The sequence below is a fragment of the Hyperoodon ampullatus genome (genome assembly GCF_949752795.1).
Source record: "Hyperoodon ampullatus genome assembly, chromosome: 11".
Taxonomy (NCBI): domain Eukaryota; kingdom Metazoa; phylum Chordata; class Mammalia; order Artiodactyla; family Ziphiidae; genus Hyperoodon; species Hyperoodon ampullatus.
In genome coordinates, this window is record NC_136924.1 from 66,362,036 (window position 1) to 66,378,221 (window position 16,186).

The 16,186-nt window shown below is 39.7% G+C and overlaps 1 protein-coding gene across 1 annotated transcript in view; it reads left to right on the top strand.

The window, feature by feature from the left end:
• The window catches only part of RXYLT1 (ribitol xylosyltransferase 1), a gene marked incomplete at its 5' end in the record, with an annotated part of 33,645 nt that extends 30,053 nt beyond the window's left edge, over window positions 1–3,592 (top strand). The window contains one exon of the mRNA XM_079715254.1: window positions 3,172–3,592. Coding sequence (XP_079571380.1) covers window positions 3,172–3,589 — 418 coding nt within the window. The 3' untranslated portion in view covers window positions 3,590–3,592. The remainder of the gene's footprint in view (window positions 1–3,171) is intronic.
• Between the last annotated feature and the right edge of the window lie 12,594 nt (window positions 3,593–16,186).

Here is a 16,186-nt window from a genome sequence, read left to right on the forward strand (position 1 = left end):
CATTGTAGTTTTGATTTACATTTCTCTAATGGCTAGTGTAATCATATTATATCCATTCAGTCAACAAATATTTATCAAGCAACTGCTATATGCCAAAAACTATTTTAGCCCTAAAGGGATACAGTGGTGAGCAAAACAGTCAAAAGGGTCCATGCCCTCTTAGAACTTAAATGCTTATTGGAGGAGACAAACCAATAAAATATATTGTATCATATACATATAGTGTCAGACGATGATAAATACCATGTAAAAAAATTGAGCAGAGGAGGGGGATGTAGAGAGGACTTGGGGTCAGGAGTGGAGCATTTGATATTTTAGAATAGCCAAGGAAAGTGCTAGTTAGAAGTTTGCATTTAAGCACAGGACTGAAAAAGGCAGAGGGGGGAGCCTCATGTCTATTTGGGAGAAGAGTTGCCCAGGCAGAGGGAAGAGCAGATATAAAGGCCTAAGGTGGAAGCATGCTTACCATGTGTGAGGAACGAGGGACAGTGTGCCTAGAATGGAATGAGTGAGGGCAAAATAACAAAGCTTACTGTGGGAACAGAATTATTCTTAAAATCCCTCTCCTACCATTGAGCCAGGAGGTGGAGTAGGTGTCCTCCTTGCTTCTCATTGCTGCTTGCAGACCACTCTCCCTTTTCCCTCCCTAAAACCTCCAATTTTGAATCTCATACCAGCAGACAAAACTATCCATTATTCTTTCTCTTTGAAATCATAAGGGGAAGGGATAAATTGGGAGATTGGGATTGACATATACACACTACTATATATAAAGTAGATAACTAATAAGAACCTATTTATAGCACAGGGAACTCTACTCAGTATTCTGTAATGGCCTACATGGGAAAAGAATCTTAAAAAAAGGAGTGGAGATATATATATGTATAACTGATTCACTTTGCTGTACACCTGAAACTAACACACATTGTAAATCAACTATACTCTAATATAAAATTAATTTTTAAAAAACTCCTAAAAGAAAAGAGAAATCATATACTGGCCCTTGGGTTTATCCCCTTAATTCTTTGAAGAGTCTAGTTCCTGGCATACTCTCAATGTCTCCGACATTTTTTCCAGCCTCATTCTTAGTGATTCCCAAATCCACATAGATGGTCTTTCCATCACGTTGGTCTTGCAGTTCCTTTACTTCCTCTCCCCCAGCAATCTGGGTCTCCACTTGACCTCAGCCATTCACTGCCATGGTCATTTCCTGGACCTTATGATTACACATACTGCATGATCTCAAATTCCAGCATCTCTCTCTCTGTAAACATCATTTTCTATCATTCCAGCTCATTCCCTGTAATAATCTGACTTCAGCAATTTAGCTGGGACTTACAGTTCATTGTTCCTTATACCTTTTCATTGTCCTTTACTCACCTCATCTTTACTTTATTCTTTACCCACTTAAATTTCATAATCAATCATGACCACATATACATTCAGCTCCCTAGTTCCTTAATCTAGCAAACCCTAACTCTGGTTAAATCCAGCTCTCTTACCTGCTCCATACCTTCACCCATGCAGCCAAACACACTTGGAGAAAGGTGCCAATTGTTCTCACTTTAAATATATGACCTTGGGCTTCTCTGGTGGCGCAGTGGTTAAGAATCCGCCTGCCAACGCAGGGGACACAGGTTTGAGCCCTGGTCTGGGAAGATCCCACATGCCGCGGAGCAACTAAGCCCGTGCACCACAACTACTGAGCCTGCGCTCTAGAGCCCACGAGCCACAACCACTGAGACCGTGTGCCACAACTACTGAAGCCTGCGTGCCTAGAGCCCATGCTCCACAACAAGAGAAGCCACCCAGTGAGAAGCCTATGCACCGCAACAAAGAGTAGCCCCTGCTCGCCACAACTGGAGAAAAGCCCGCGCGCAGCAACAAAGACCCAACGCGGCCAAAAATAAAAATAAATAAATTTATTAAAAAATATATATAGGGCTTCCCTGGTGGCGCAGTGGTTGAGAGTCCGCCTGCCGATGCAGGGGATGCGGGTTCGTGCCCCGGTCTGGGAAGATCCCACATGCCGCGGAGTGGCTAGGCCCGTGAGCCATGGCCGCTGAGCCTGCGCGTCCGGAGCCTGTGCTCCACAATGGGAGAGGCCACAACAGTGAGAGGCCCGCATACCGCAAAAAAAAAAAAAAAAAAAAAATATATATATATATATATATATATATATATATATATATATATATGACCCTGACCCTTGAGTGTCCAGCAGTCATCCATCTCCCTTGTCCAGGTATTCTTCCTCTCTCTTGGAAGACTGTTTCAGACCTTCTTCTCTCTTCCCAACTGCTCTTACCTTATGACCCTATTGCTTATTTCACTGAGAAAATAGGAGCAGTCAGGAGGGAACGTCTAGTTTTCTAACTAGCCTCTCAGCTCCTACCCTTGCCCCATACAATCTACTCTCAACCCAACAGCCAGATAGATTCTGATAAAACATAGATGAGGTCAGTTACCCCTCTGATCAAAACTCTGTGATGGGTGCTCTGACTTCATCTTCTACACCTCTCCCCTTCAGTTACCCTGCTTTAGCCACCCTGGCTTCCTTGCTGTCCCTTGAACATGCGTAGCACATGCCATGTCATGGCCTTTATGCTTGCTCTGTGCTCTCTTCTTCCCCCAGATATCTGTGTGGTTTGCTCCCTCACCTCTGGCTCCCCGCTCAGATGCCCATGCAGTGAGACACTCCCTGATCACCTCTTTACAGTTGCAATACCATCCTACCAAAAACTCCCTCCTCACTTCTCTGCTTTATTTTTCCACACAACACTTAACACCTTCTAAATAATTTACTGACTTGACCTGGTTACTATCTGTCTCCACCACTAGAACTGTGATAATAAGCTCCATAAGGGCAGGAATTTGGATGGAGGGTGAGGTAGAGAAAGAAGACAAGCACTCACAAAATTTTGGCTGATATAATTTCATTCAGAAATTGTATGGCCACTAGATTTTTTTAAATGTGTAGCTGTAAACTTCTCAAATTCTTAAATATTTTCAAGAAATCTATTTGGGCAAGGTTTTATTCATCTCTTCTGCCTGCCGTCTCTATAATGTGTTTACCATTTCTTGTAACCAACATTAAAAGATAAAATATTTTCTTCCACAAAAGATATGCTTAGTAAAGTGAAAACTTCAGGTTTTTTTCTGATTTTCTAGGTGGCAGCCTCAAGAAACAAATGAAAGCCTTAAGAATTATCAAGATGCTCTCCGTCAGAGTGATCTCACGTTGTGCCCAGCAGGAGTAAACACGGAGTGTTACAGAATATATGAGGCTTGCTCCTATGGCTCCGTTCCCGTGGTAGAAGACGTAATGACAGCTGGCAGCTGTGGAAATTCATCTGTTTACCATAATGCTCCTCTGCAGTTACTCAAGTCCATGAATGCTCCCTTTATCTTTATTAAGAACTGGAAGGAACTTCCTGCTATTTTAGAAAAAGAGAAAACTATAATTTTACAAGAAAAGATTCAAAGAAGAAAAAGGTTACTTCACTGGTATCAATACTTCAAAGCAGAGCTAAAAATGAGATTTATTAATATTGTGGAAAGTTCATTTCTAAAGAACAATAAAGGTTAACTGTAGTTCATCTTTTTGAGCTAAGATCTGATTTTTTAAATTTCTAATACTGGGTATGTGTGTGTGTGCTTGTGTATTTTTTTTTTTATTAGTTTCTGCTTTATAACAAAGTGAATCAGTCATACATATACATCTGTTCCCACATCCCTTCCCTCATGCATCTCCCTCCCTCCCACCCTCCCCATCCCACCCCTCCAGGCGGTCACAAAGCACCGAGCTGATCTCCCTGTGCTCTGCGGCTGCTTCCCACTATCTATCTACCTTACGTTTGGTAGTGTATATATGTCCATGCCTCTCTTTCCCTTTGTCACAGCTTACCCTTCCCCCTCCCCATGTGCTTGTGTATTTATTAATGTTCTTTAAGTTAGCCCTAGACCCTAGATTATGTCTGTAGTATTGACCAAGTACAGCCTTATTGGGCCACTCCTGAAAATAAAGTTAAAATGTTACTCAAACTCATTTGTACAAAGTTGAGTGATTCAGCATAATCAACTCTTCTCATTCATTTAAACCCGCTCTAGAGAAGCAGCATTGTGTAGTGGAAAGGCTGGGCTTTGGAGTCAGACAAAACCTGGGTTAAAACCTTACCACTGCACCTACCATCTGGGGACCTTGAGCAAGCCACCTCATTGTTCTGAGTCTTGGTTCCTTTCCATGTAGAACGGAGATAATGGTACCTCATAGGGTTGGTTGTAAATATGAAATGAAATAATATATACTCAATAATTGTAATAACTTCCAATTCATTTTTCATTCCTTACTAGTTAATGATAGGGTTAAATTTAAATATTTTAACACATCATTTCCACAATTGTGGAGTAATCATGTCATGATAGGAATGTATGCGGACAAATCTTACGGAGTTAGACTTTTAGATTACTCAAGTTTTGTTGGATCACATATGTTGAGGTAGGTGCCTAGATACAGAATTTGGTCATAATCCATACAAAACATGGACTGGGGGCAGTCAAGAGCCAGAAAATTAGTATCTAAACTCAACAGAAGTTGTCATTGAAGTATGGAGTAAGACTAGCCAACTCAAAGGAGAGTGCTTTGTGCAAAGGCTGTCTCATGCCCTCGGGGAGCAGCGGCTTTGATTAAGGCTGAGAGAGTGGTCTTGTATCTTCAGGACCTTGGACTCCTGAAAGGATACAGGTGACTTTGGGCTCAATCAGTTGCTTTGCCTGGCTTCTTATTTTCTTAGGAATCCTATGGCTTAACTCCTGTGAAATCAGGGAATTAACATCATCATTCCTTCCAGGAGCTTTTTGTCTCCTTATTATGTGAATGGCCATAGATACTGAACAAGTGTAAACTACCCACACTTTCTTATACCTGGAGCTCCCACAGGGGTGTCCACATCACCAGAAGGTCTGGCAGACTCGATATAAAGAACCTCATCTTTGCACCATATTGGAGAATCATCATGGTGCCTGCCACAACCCTATCCAGCTCTGAGGAAACTGCCCCTCCTATAGCCCCTGTTAAAGGTACTGCACATGGGGAGCCATTTTATACCATGTGTCTCTCCTCTTTGTCCCACACTTCAGGTGACAGCTATGGGCACTTTATTCAAGGGCACCCTTTTAATAGGCTTCCTGATGACCCTGGACGTTGGTACCAAAAAATAAGAATAATAACTGTGGCAAACAGCTAGTTCAAGACCTTTCTGAACTAGGAAATACTGAGAAGCTGGGAGTCAGCTACAGGAGAAGAAATGGAAAGGATGCAATGGAATACAAGCTATGTAAACTAGTGTTGGGGCTATGAGGGAAGCATAGATGCTGAGAACAAGCTCAAGGAGAGAGAAATCTGACCCCAGAGCTGTTGCAATGTTTCCTGATGGGTTCTCAGCTCCCGCTCCCATAAACTTCAAGATTGCTTTTTTATTTCCCCATTGTATATCCTCAGAATTATCTCCTTTCTTCAACTTTCATCCCTCCTTGCCCCTGGTTACTTGAGCTGACTTCCAAACCAAAAGAGCCTACCCAAAACAATGACAAGATGCTTCACCTTTCAGAGCCCCCATTTTGCCTTTCTCTTGAACAGAAGTGCATGCCAGGTCCAAGGTTGTAACAGAATTCTCCTTTGACTAAGTTAAAGGAGTCTCTATACTAAATTCTACGAACAAGACTAGACCATCTTCCTCTTAATGTGGTACTTGCTATTATTGCCCATAATCCTTTCAAAGAGTGCTTTTTGCATTGGTGTATTTGTTGCCAACAAAGCCTTTGGAATGTCAAGACCATGGAGCAAGACACAAGTGAATCATATCAAAAGAAATTTTCCAGTATCCACCAACATCCCTTCTTACCACATGGAGTTTGTTGGTAACTTACCTAGAGTCCAACTCTAAGCTATCTGTTGCCTCTAGAGTTAGATGGAAACCTCCCTACATAGTTCTGGAGGTTTGCATGACAAAGTTGAGTCTGTAAAGTCTCAAGCTCCAGAACCTATCAAGATCTGAATTCAAAGCTTCACTAACCCAGAAATACAGTCTAAGGCCAATGTTGGAATGGGACTCCACTATTTCTGGTTGCTTGTCTGTCAGTACCAGAGAATTTTCCATCTCAGAAAGTAGCCAGGCAGTAGAATGCATTCATATATTAGATATTTTGTAACATATAATATGTATACTATGGGTATACATAGTGTACCTGGGTATGCCTACAGTGAAGTCTTGTTTTTTTGTTTTGTTTTTAATTTTTTTATTGAAATATAGTTGATTTACAATGTGTTAATTTATGCTATACATCAAAGTGATTCATATTTTTTTTTCTTTTTTTATATATATTCTTTTCCATTATGGTTTATCATAGAATATTGAGTATAGTTTCCTGTCCTATATAGTCAGACCTTGTTGTTTATCCATTCTGCACATAATAGTTTGCATCTGCTCACCCCAAATTCCCACTCCATCCCTCTCCCACCGCCACCCCTTGGCAATGACAAGTCTGTTCTCTACATCTGTGAGTCTGTTTCTGTTTCGTAGATATGTTAATTTGTGTCGTGTTTTAGATTCCACATATAAGTGATATCATATGGTATTTCTCTTTCTCTTGGACTTCACTTAGTATGATAATCTCTAGTTCCATTCATGTTGCTGCAGATGGCATTATTTCGTTCTTTTTTATGGCTGAGGAGTATTCCATTGTATATATGTACCACATCTTTATCCATTCATCTGTCGATGGACATTTAGGTTGCTTCACCATCTCAGCTATTGTGAATAGTGCTGCTACAAACATAGGGGTGCATGTATCTTTTTGAAGTATATTTTTGTCCAGAAGCCTTGTTTTTGAAAACCATATAGCATAAAAGGAATTCCCCCTGCCAGGCTGGAGGGGGCGTCCCTATACCACCCTTCCCCTCCATATTGGCTCCTAATCCTTTCCAGGAAGGTAGAGTTTGAGCCTAGATTCCTAATATGTCCCTTGTTTGTTTTTTCTCTTTTTGACTTGCTCTTCTTTTGCAATCTGTTGTTTAAAAGGTTTGATTTGTTTAAAGCTTTTAAAAACTCACTAAAAACAAAGCAGGAAATGTGATAATGGATCATTAACTCAGAAACATGTTTCTAACTGATGTTGACATTTTGTTTATTATGTCTTACCAGTTTTCTGTCCATTACCATTTGCTGAAACTCCACCTGGGTTTTCATTGCATCAAAACTCTTTCCTTTAGTGAGCTTTGGCCAGGTTGCACTGTTGATCTTGTCTTTATTCAAACTTTTGATATTTTGTTCGTCATGGATTCTTTTTGCATTAATTGTGACCTTTTTGAAAACATTGCATAAAAATATCACTCATCTTGATTACTGAGTTGTTTGAAACCCTGTGAATTTTGCACTCAAAAAGAGTGTCTCACTCCCATCACCCTAGATAACAACCAACCTCAAATCTTAGTGGCTTACAAGAACAAAAATATTTATTTCTTCTTCACATTTCTTTGGGGTTACAGATCAGCTTCAACTTTGATGGACTCAGGTGGGCTGTGCTCAGCTTGGTTCTACATGTCTTCCCTTTCCAGAACCCATGAAAGATAAAGGAGTGACCTTTCTTTGGGGTATTCTCATGGTAGAGGGTGAGAAGAGGAAGGGTATTTTAATCAGCTTGGGCTGCCATAACAAAATACCATAAAATGGGTGGCTTAAACAATAGAAATTTATGTCTCACAGTTCTGGAGCCTAGATGTCCAAGATCAGGTTGCCAGCATGGTCAAGTTCTGTTGAGAGCTCTCTTCCTGGCTTACAGATGGCCACTATCTCACTGTGTCCCTACATGGCAGTGAGAGAGTAAGCTCCAGTCTCCTCCTCTTCTTATAAGGACACTAATCCTATCATGAGAGCCCTGCCTTCATGACTTCATCTAAACTTAATTATTCCCAAAGGTCTCACCTCCAAATACCATCACATTGAGGGTTAGGGCTTCAGCATATAAATTTGGGGTGGGAGGGGGGGACACAAACATTCAGTCCATAGCAAAGGGGCGATTACTTCCACACACTGGGATGAATTGTGCCCTAGATTTTATTTTGTTTTAGTTTGAAGGTTGATTTTTTTTGTTTTTTGTTTTATTCTTTATTTTATTTGGCTGCTTTGGGTCTTAGTTGCGGCCCACGGGATCTTCGTTGCAGAATGTGGGATCTTTCGTTGCGACACGTGGGCTCTTCATTGTGGTGCGCAGGCTCCAGAGCATGCGGGCTCAGTAGTTGTGGCACATGGGGTCTCTAGTTGTGATGCACGGGGTCTAGAGCATGCAGGCTCGGTAGTTGTGGCGCACAGGCTTACTTGCTCCACAGCATGTGGGATCTTAGTTCCCCCACCAGGAATCGAACCCGTGTCCCCTGCATTGGAAGGTGGATTCTTTTTTTTTTTTTTTTTTTTTTTTTGCGTTATGCGGGCCTCTCACTGTCGTGTCCTCTCCCGCTGCGGAGCACAGGCTCCGGACGTGCAGGCCCAGCGGCCATGGCTCACGGGCCCAGCCTCTCCGCGGCATGCGGGATCCTCCCGGACCGGGGCACGAACCCGTGTCCCCTGCATCGGCAGGCGAGCTCCCAACCACTGCGCCACCAGGGAAGCCCTGGATTCTTTTTTTAATTTATTTATTTTTGGCTATGTTGGGTCTTTGTTGCTGTGTGCGGGCTTTCTCTAGTTGTGGTGAGCGGGGGCTACTCCTCATTGCAGTGCGCTGGCTTCTCATTACAGTGGCTTCTCTTGTTGCAGAGCACGGGCTCTAAGCGCGTGGGCTTCAGTAGTTGTGGCATCTGGGCTCAGTAGTTTTGCCTTGTGCACTTTAGAGTGCAGGCTCAGTAGTCGTGGCACACGGGCTTAGTTGTTCCACAGCATGTGGGATCTTCCTGGACCAGGGCTTGAACCCGTGTCCCCTGCATTAGCAGGAGGATTCTTAGCCATTGTGCCACCAGGGAAGACCCTGGAAGGTGGATTCTCAATCACTGGGGCACCAGGGAAGTCCCCTGCCCTAGATTTTGAAGCTTCTGCCCAGAGCTGAAATCCTGTCACTCTGTTCATGTTCCATTGGTCAAAGCAGTCACAGGGCCAAGCCTGAAATCAAGGAGGGTGAGGAGGAGGGAGGAGTATATCAACACATTTTGCCTTCCAAAAGAGAGAAAAAATGGGGAAGAACTGTTCAGTTTACTGCAATCTATTTAGCTAAAACCTGAACTCTGGGATATATAGTGTTGAGTCCTGGGGCCTGTTCAACCATTCCAGTTCTACTCTCCTGAGCACATTATAGGATTGTACTCACTGCCCCCACTTGAAGGTTTACTTTGGTCAGTGACGTGTAGTAGAGGTGATGTTTCACTTCCAGGTAGAAGCTTTAAAAGACAATGCACAATTGACCTTGTTCCCTTTTTCTACCTCAGCAGTTATGAAAGCCTTTGTCAAGATGAACCTCAGTCAGACTGTGTCCCCGAGTGAGCAGAAACCCCCTGACAACCAAAGGAACATGGAGAACAAAATAGATCAACTTTTGTTATGTTAAGCTGTTGAGATTTGAGGGTTGTTTGTTGTAGAAGCATAACCTAGCCCATCCTGACTAGTACATTTGGCTTTCACTGATGGTTCCCCTTCTTATAGTCTGACATATGCATTGCTGTGAAACAAAAGATAATCACTCTTCCCTCATAGGTTAGACCAGTCGTTCTAAATCTAGTGGGTGAAAGTCTGGTAAGAAACAGGAGACTTACATGGTCTCAAAGTAATTACAAGGGGAAAAAATAGTAGTTTATAGTTGAGAAACCTGATAAACAGCAACTTAACCAAGTAATCATATTTACATTATCAGTAACAGGAGAAATAAATATCATGTGCTTCCTGAAAGGATGCATTGAGGACATATCATTTCTGCAGTAGTCCTGGTAAAAATGTATCCCCAGAATCTAATCCTGAGGAAACATTAAAAAGAACCAAATTGAGAGACATTCTTCAAAACAGTGAAAGATCAAGAGTAGCCAAGGCAAGAATGAATAAGAAGTGAAAGATGTGCAAACTTATGTGACATAGGGACATTGTAGATCATTGGAAACAATGTACTTTTCAGTAAGTAGTTTTGGGATGACTATCCCCATGGGAAGAAATGAAATTAAACTATGTCTCACAGCATATGCAAAAATAAATTCCAGGTGGATTAAAGATGAAAGTATGAAAAAGCAAAATTATTAACCAATACGTACTCTTTAGAAATATAGGAAAAATAACTTTCTAAATTCAGGAAAGGGAAGGATTCATCTAAAATGATACAATAAACAGAAGCCATTTCTTTTAAAGTTGATAAATTTTACAGTTATCAAAAGGCACCATAAGGAGAGGGCAAAAGAAAATCTACAAATTAGAAGTTATATGTAGTGAATAATATAACCGACAAAAGATTGGGATTTAGAATATATGAATAACTGTGATTCAAAAGAAAAAGAAAAAAAATCTAATAGAAAAGTGGGCAAAGGAAAGAAATGGTATTAGCCCCAAAGAAAAAGATAAATGGCCCATAAATCTCATTAGTAATCACATCTTGCAATGCTTGACAGACCTACATGTCCTGCCCAAAAGTTCACCATGATTACCTGGAAGAGCTGGACTCAGACACAGAAAGTTGGGCTCCAGAGCTTATGCTCAACCACGATACCCTAACTGGGTCCTACAAATCCACAATCTTGAAATCTATTTTTTACTTAAGTGAACTAAGTGATGCAAATTCAAAAAAGGAGCAACTTTTGGATTAGACTAGAAAGAAAACTCTAAGCTGAGTGTTTGCTATATTTATGGAGTAAAAGGGTAAGTTTTTCATGTTTAGAGGAGTCTTCCTCCATCCCAAAGTCATGCCTTTGATGCGAATAAAAACAGGACCAATTGTTCTCTTTTATAGGTAAAAAAAAAAAAAAAATGGAAGCAATTGGCAGGAAGACCCAGTATGGACACAGCCAATTAAAATTGACAGCACCTACAGGTAATTATTAGAAGTCTCTTAGAAATACCCTAGTGTTAGAGATTCAAATCCATTCAAAAAAGTGTGAAATGCCGGATGGTGTAAATATACATCAAATCCATTAACCCCATCTTTTCTGAATACTTGGTAGCTTTGGTTTTCCATTGTTTAGTTGCTCAGTGATTGAATTACAGCATGATCAGCATGTCTGTGATAAATGGTTGAATTCTTACCCACTTGAAGCAGCAGAGGGCCTGTATTCATTCACTCATTCACTCTACATTTAGATGTCATCTCCTAACTGACATTTATAAGTCACTTAAATGCTTACAGCCTCTTAGAAAACATGTACAAATTAACTAGAGGTGGCAGCATGACAAACAGAAAATGCACTGACAAGGGATTCCAAGGACATTGATTTTGAGACCTAGCTCTACCAATATCTAGTTACTTTTCTGGAATAAGTAACTCAATCTCTTTGACCCTCAGTTTTCTTATCTGTAAAATAGGAATGAAGACTGGGCACCCAAGGCAGATGATAACAGGATGAAAAGGTAAAGAATCAGAAAAGCTTGAGGTGAGGTGAAACTCTGGATGTCTTCAGTTAAGCAAGCCCAAGTTCTTAATACTAGCTGTACATTAGGATTACCTGAGGAAAATTTAAACTACCCACCTTTGTGATTCTGTTCACTAGTCTGGGGTGGGGCTCAGGCATTGATATTCTAATGCCATTGTTCTCAAACTTTAGCAAACATCAGAATCACCTGAAGAGTTTGGGAAAACACTCTCAGAGTTTCTGATTCAGTAGGTCTGGGAGAGGGCTGAGAATTTGCATTTCTAACAGTTTCCCAGGCGATGAGGTTGCTGGGTTCCTACCCACCTGAAGAACCACTCAAAGTGTATGTAGGAAGGATTAGTAGAAAATGCCAGAAGGGCATTTGAGGGCATATGCTTTTTTCTCTTATTAAATGAGGAACGTAATATGTCATCACCCTGAAATTCCTCTTTATTTTGTTAAGCATGTGCAGAGGGTTTCTCTTATAAAATACATGTATTGAGGAATTGACATTAGAGGTTGCTCCCCCAGCAGGGAAGCTGACAAGTGAAAGACTTTTCTCACTGTATACATTTTGGTATTGCATAAATTTTGCATCATATGCAATTATTTCCAAATGAATAAACAAACTAATGAATTAATTCAAAGTAAATCCAATAAAACCTTGACTCAACTTAATGAGTAACAAAAATAATAGAGGAATCATGCTCCCTGACCTCAGACTATACTACAAAGCTACAGTAGTCAAAACAGTGTGGTACTAGCACAAAATCAGACATATAGATCAATGGAATACGATAAACAGCCCAGAAATAAACTCATGCACTTATGGTCAATTAATCTATGACAAAGGAGCCAAAAATATACAGTGGAGAAAAGACAGCCTCTTCAATAAGTGATGCTGGGAAAACTGGACAGCTACAGGTAAAAGAATGAAATTAGAACTCTCTAACACCACATACAAAAATAAACTCAAAATGGATTAAAGACCTAAATATAAGACAAGATACTATAAAATTCCTAGAGGAAAACATGGGCAGAACACTCTTTGACATAAATCACAGCAATATTTTTTTGTATCCACCTCCTAAAGCAAAGGAAACAAAAGCAAAAATAAACAAATGGGAACTTATTAAACTTAAATGCTTTTGCACAGCAAGGGAAACCATAAACGTAATGAAATTACAACCTACGGACTGGGAGAAAATATTTGCAAACGATGCTACCAACAAGAGCTTAATTTCCAAAATATACAAACAGCTCATACAGCTTAATATCAAAAAAAATTTTTTTTAATCAAAAAATGGGCAGGAGATCTAAATAGACATTTCTCCGAAGAAGGCATACAGATGGCCAACAGGCACATGAAAAGATTCTCAATATCACTGATTATGAGAGAAATGCAAATCAAAACTACAATGAGGTATCACCTCACACCAGTCAGAATGGCCATCATTAAAGTCTACAAATAACAAATGCTGGAGAGGGTGTGGAGAAAAGGGAACCCTCCTACACTGTTAGCAAGAATGTAAATTGGTGCAGCCACTATGGAGAACAGTATGAAGGTTCCTTAAGAAACTAAAAATAGAGTTACCTATGATCCTGCAATTCCACTCCTGGGCATATATCCAGAGAAAACTCTAATTTGAAAAGATACATGCACCCTAATGTTCATAGCAGCACTATTTACAATAACCAGGACATGGAAGCAACTTAAATATCTATCGACAAATGAATAGATAAAGATGTGGTGTATATATATATATATATATATATATACACATACATACATACATACATACGCACACACAATGGAATATTACTCAGCCATAAAAAGGAAATGAAATAATGTCATTTGCAGCAACATGAATGGACCTAGAGATTATCATATTGAGTGAAGTAAGACAGAGAAAGACAAATATCATATGTGATATCATATCACAAAAAATTGATACAAATGAATTTATTTACAAAAGAAGTAGACTCAGTCATAGAAAACAGATTTATGGTTACCAAAGGGGAAAGAGGGGAGGGAGGGATAAATTAGGTTGGGATTAACATATACACACTACTATATATAAAATAGGTAAACAACAAGGATGTACTATATAGCACAGAGAATTATATTCAATATCTTCTAATAACCTATAATGAAAAAGAATACACACACACATATCTGAATCACTTCTCTACATACCTGAAACTAACCCAACATTGTAAATTAACTATATTTCAATTATAAAAAATAGAGAAACCCTCTGAGTATATTATGGATGACTATCATCTTCCCCATATTGGGGTTCCCCAATATTCCTTGCATTGCACTAAAATTCATTTAAGCAATTATAAAAGATTTTTTTTAAGGAGGGAAAAAAGGAGGAATGGTAGGAAGGAGTGGAGGGATAAATGGAAAGGAAAGGAAAGAAACATGGGCTGATATAATAAATTTTGTGATTTGGGCTTAGTCAACTTCACTTTCAGGAGGAAAAAATCACTTCAGAGAACTAGATAAATATCAGGATTAAAAGGTACAGAATAAATGGAATGTAAGGAAAGACATCAAGGTCAAGGGTAAATTATCAATTGATAACACTTAAAATACCTTATTGAGGGGATTTCCATGTCTAAAGACTTAGCTTGGTTTGTTTTCCTTTTCTCTTTTCTATCACCTACTATCTGTATCTATCTGCCTATGACAGTTGGATTAGACGGTAGACAGGAAAATAGATAATAGATAGATAAAATATGTTCATTATGAATCTTTACATGTTATATATATTTGGGGAAGTTTAGGTTACAAAAGTAGAAAGAGAGAAACATTTTATCAATAATTGTAGTATGCAGTGGAAAGTGAATTACTTTCACGGTGCAAGTTTAGACTTTAGCCAGAAGAGGGCGATCTAAAACCACAAATAGCATCATGGTTTTTCTGACTTTGCTTCGGATATTTCTAAGCTAAGGAGCCTTAGGAGACTCTGGGACTGGATAAAGGAGGGCTGTTGGTATTTGGACAGATAAGTCTTTGGAGTGAGCGACCGTATCCCACACTGAAGCTTCGGAACCACTGAGCAGAACACCCAGCCACCAGTGCCCAGGCATGATTATCTGTCAAGTCCCTTTCCTTTACAACCTAAAAATTAAGATTATATCCTTATTGTTAGAAGCATTCCATTCTTTTTACGTGAAATGATTAGAATCTAGAATGTGTTCATTTAATGAAAAATGGGTTTGTGTTATTGAAGTCTGACTGTACAATCAGAAATCTAGAGTAGGAAATTTTTGTCAAAAATCAGTGTTCAAGTTTCTCAGAACTTTAGTAGTTTTTCATTCTTTTTAATGTGAAAAGTAAAATATGATTACTTATAGTTTATTAAATGTAATAAATTTATTAGCTCCTCATGTAAATTTCACTTAAGTTTACTTAAATTGAATAAATCCTACTTAAATAACCATCAAGGCCTATCGGGGTCCAATTATGTTTTCATATGCAGCATGTCCTGTACAAATGGGGATTGTCTCCTATATTGTTGCACATTTTCCAGACAATTCAAGGAAGAGGAAAGACAAATGGCCAATAAACATATGTAAACATATGCCAGTAATCAGGGAAATGCAAATTGAAATAAAAAGGAGATACCATTTTAGACTCATCATATTGGCAAAAATTTTAGAGTCAAATTTGAGTTTGTTGGAAAATGGGTACCTTCATGCACTGCTGGAAGAGTTTAAACTGGTAAAACCACATTGGAGAGCAATTAGCACATATAATAAAGTTAACAATGCATATACCCTGCAATCTGGCAATTCTACTCCCCTTAAGTTGAAAACCTGGCTGCACATTTAAACTCATTATCCCAGTGGGCTATCAACCCATCACCCTATAAGAAACTTGCACGTGTGCATCGGGAAACAAATTCAAAAATATTCATAGGAACATTGTTTATAACAGCAAAAAATTGTCCAACAGCATAAATGTCCATCAACAGGAGAACAGAGAAATAAAATATGGTGTAGTCATTCAGTAGGAAACTAATGAAACTGCACAAACTACAGAGACCTGCAGCTACACGATTGCACTTCTTAAATGTAATTTTAAGAGGCAGTCGGCAAAGAACACATGCAATGGAATTCTACATCACAGCCAAAGTCCTCCCATAGCTGCTCTCCCAAGCAAAAGGCTGCATTCCAGATCTGGCCTGGTACGGAACGGTGAGCTTGCTCCCTCTGCTTAATTGGGCCATCCCTCTACTCCTGTCCTCAGAAGTTGGCACTCCTGGTTCTTGGGCCTTTGGACTCAGATTGGGACTTAAATCATTTGCTCCTTTGGTCCTCAGACCATTGGGTTTGGACTAGAACCATACCATGGCTTTCCTGGGTCTCCAGCTTGCAGACAGCAGATCATGGGCCTTCTCAGCCTTCAGAATCGCATGAGCTGATCCTTCATAATAAGTACCTTTTAATACATATACTTTGGCTCTGTTTCTTTGGAGAACTCTAACTAATACAAGGACCAAGTATTTCAGAATCTGCCAGATTTAGGCGTGCCTTCCCCTGCAGAGCCAGACTTTATTTCGATGTTTTTCAATTACAATTAGATAG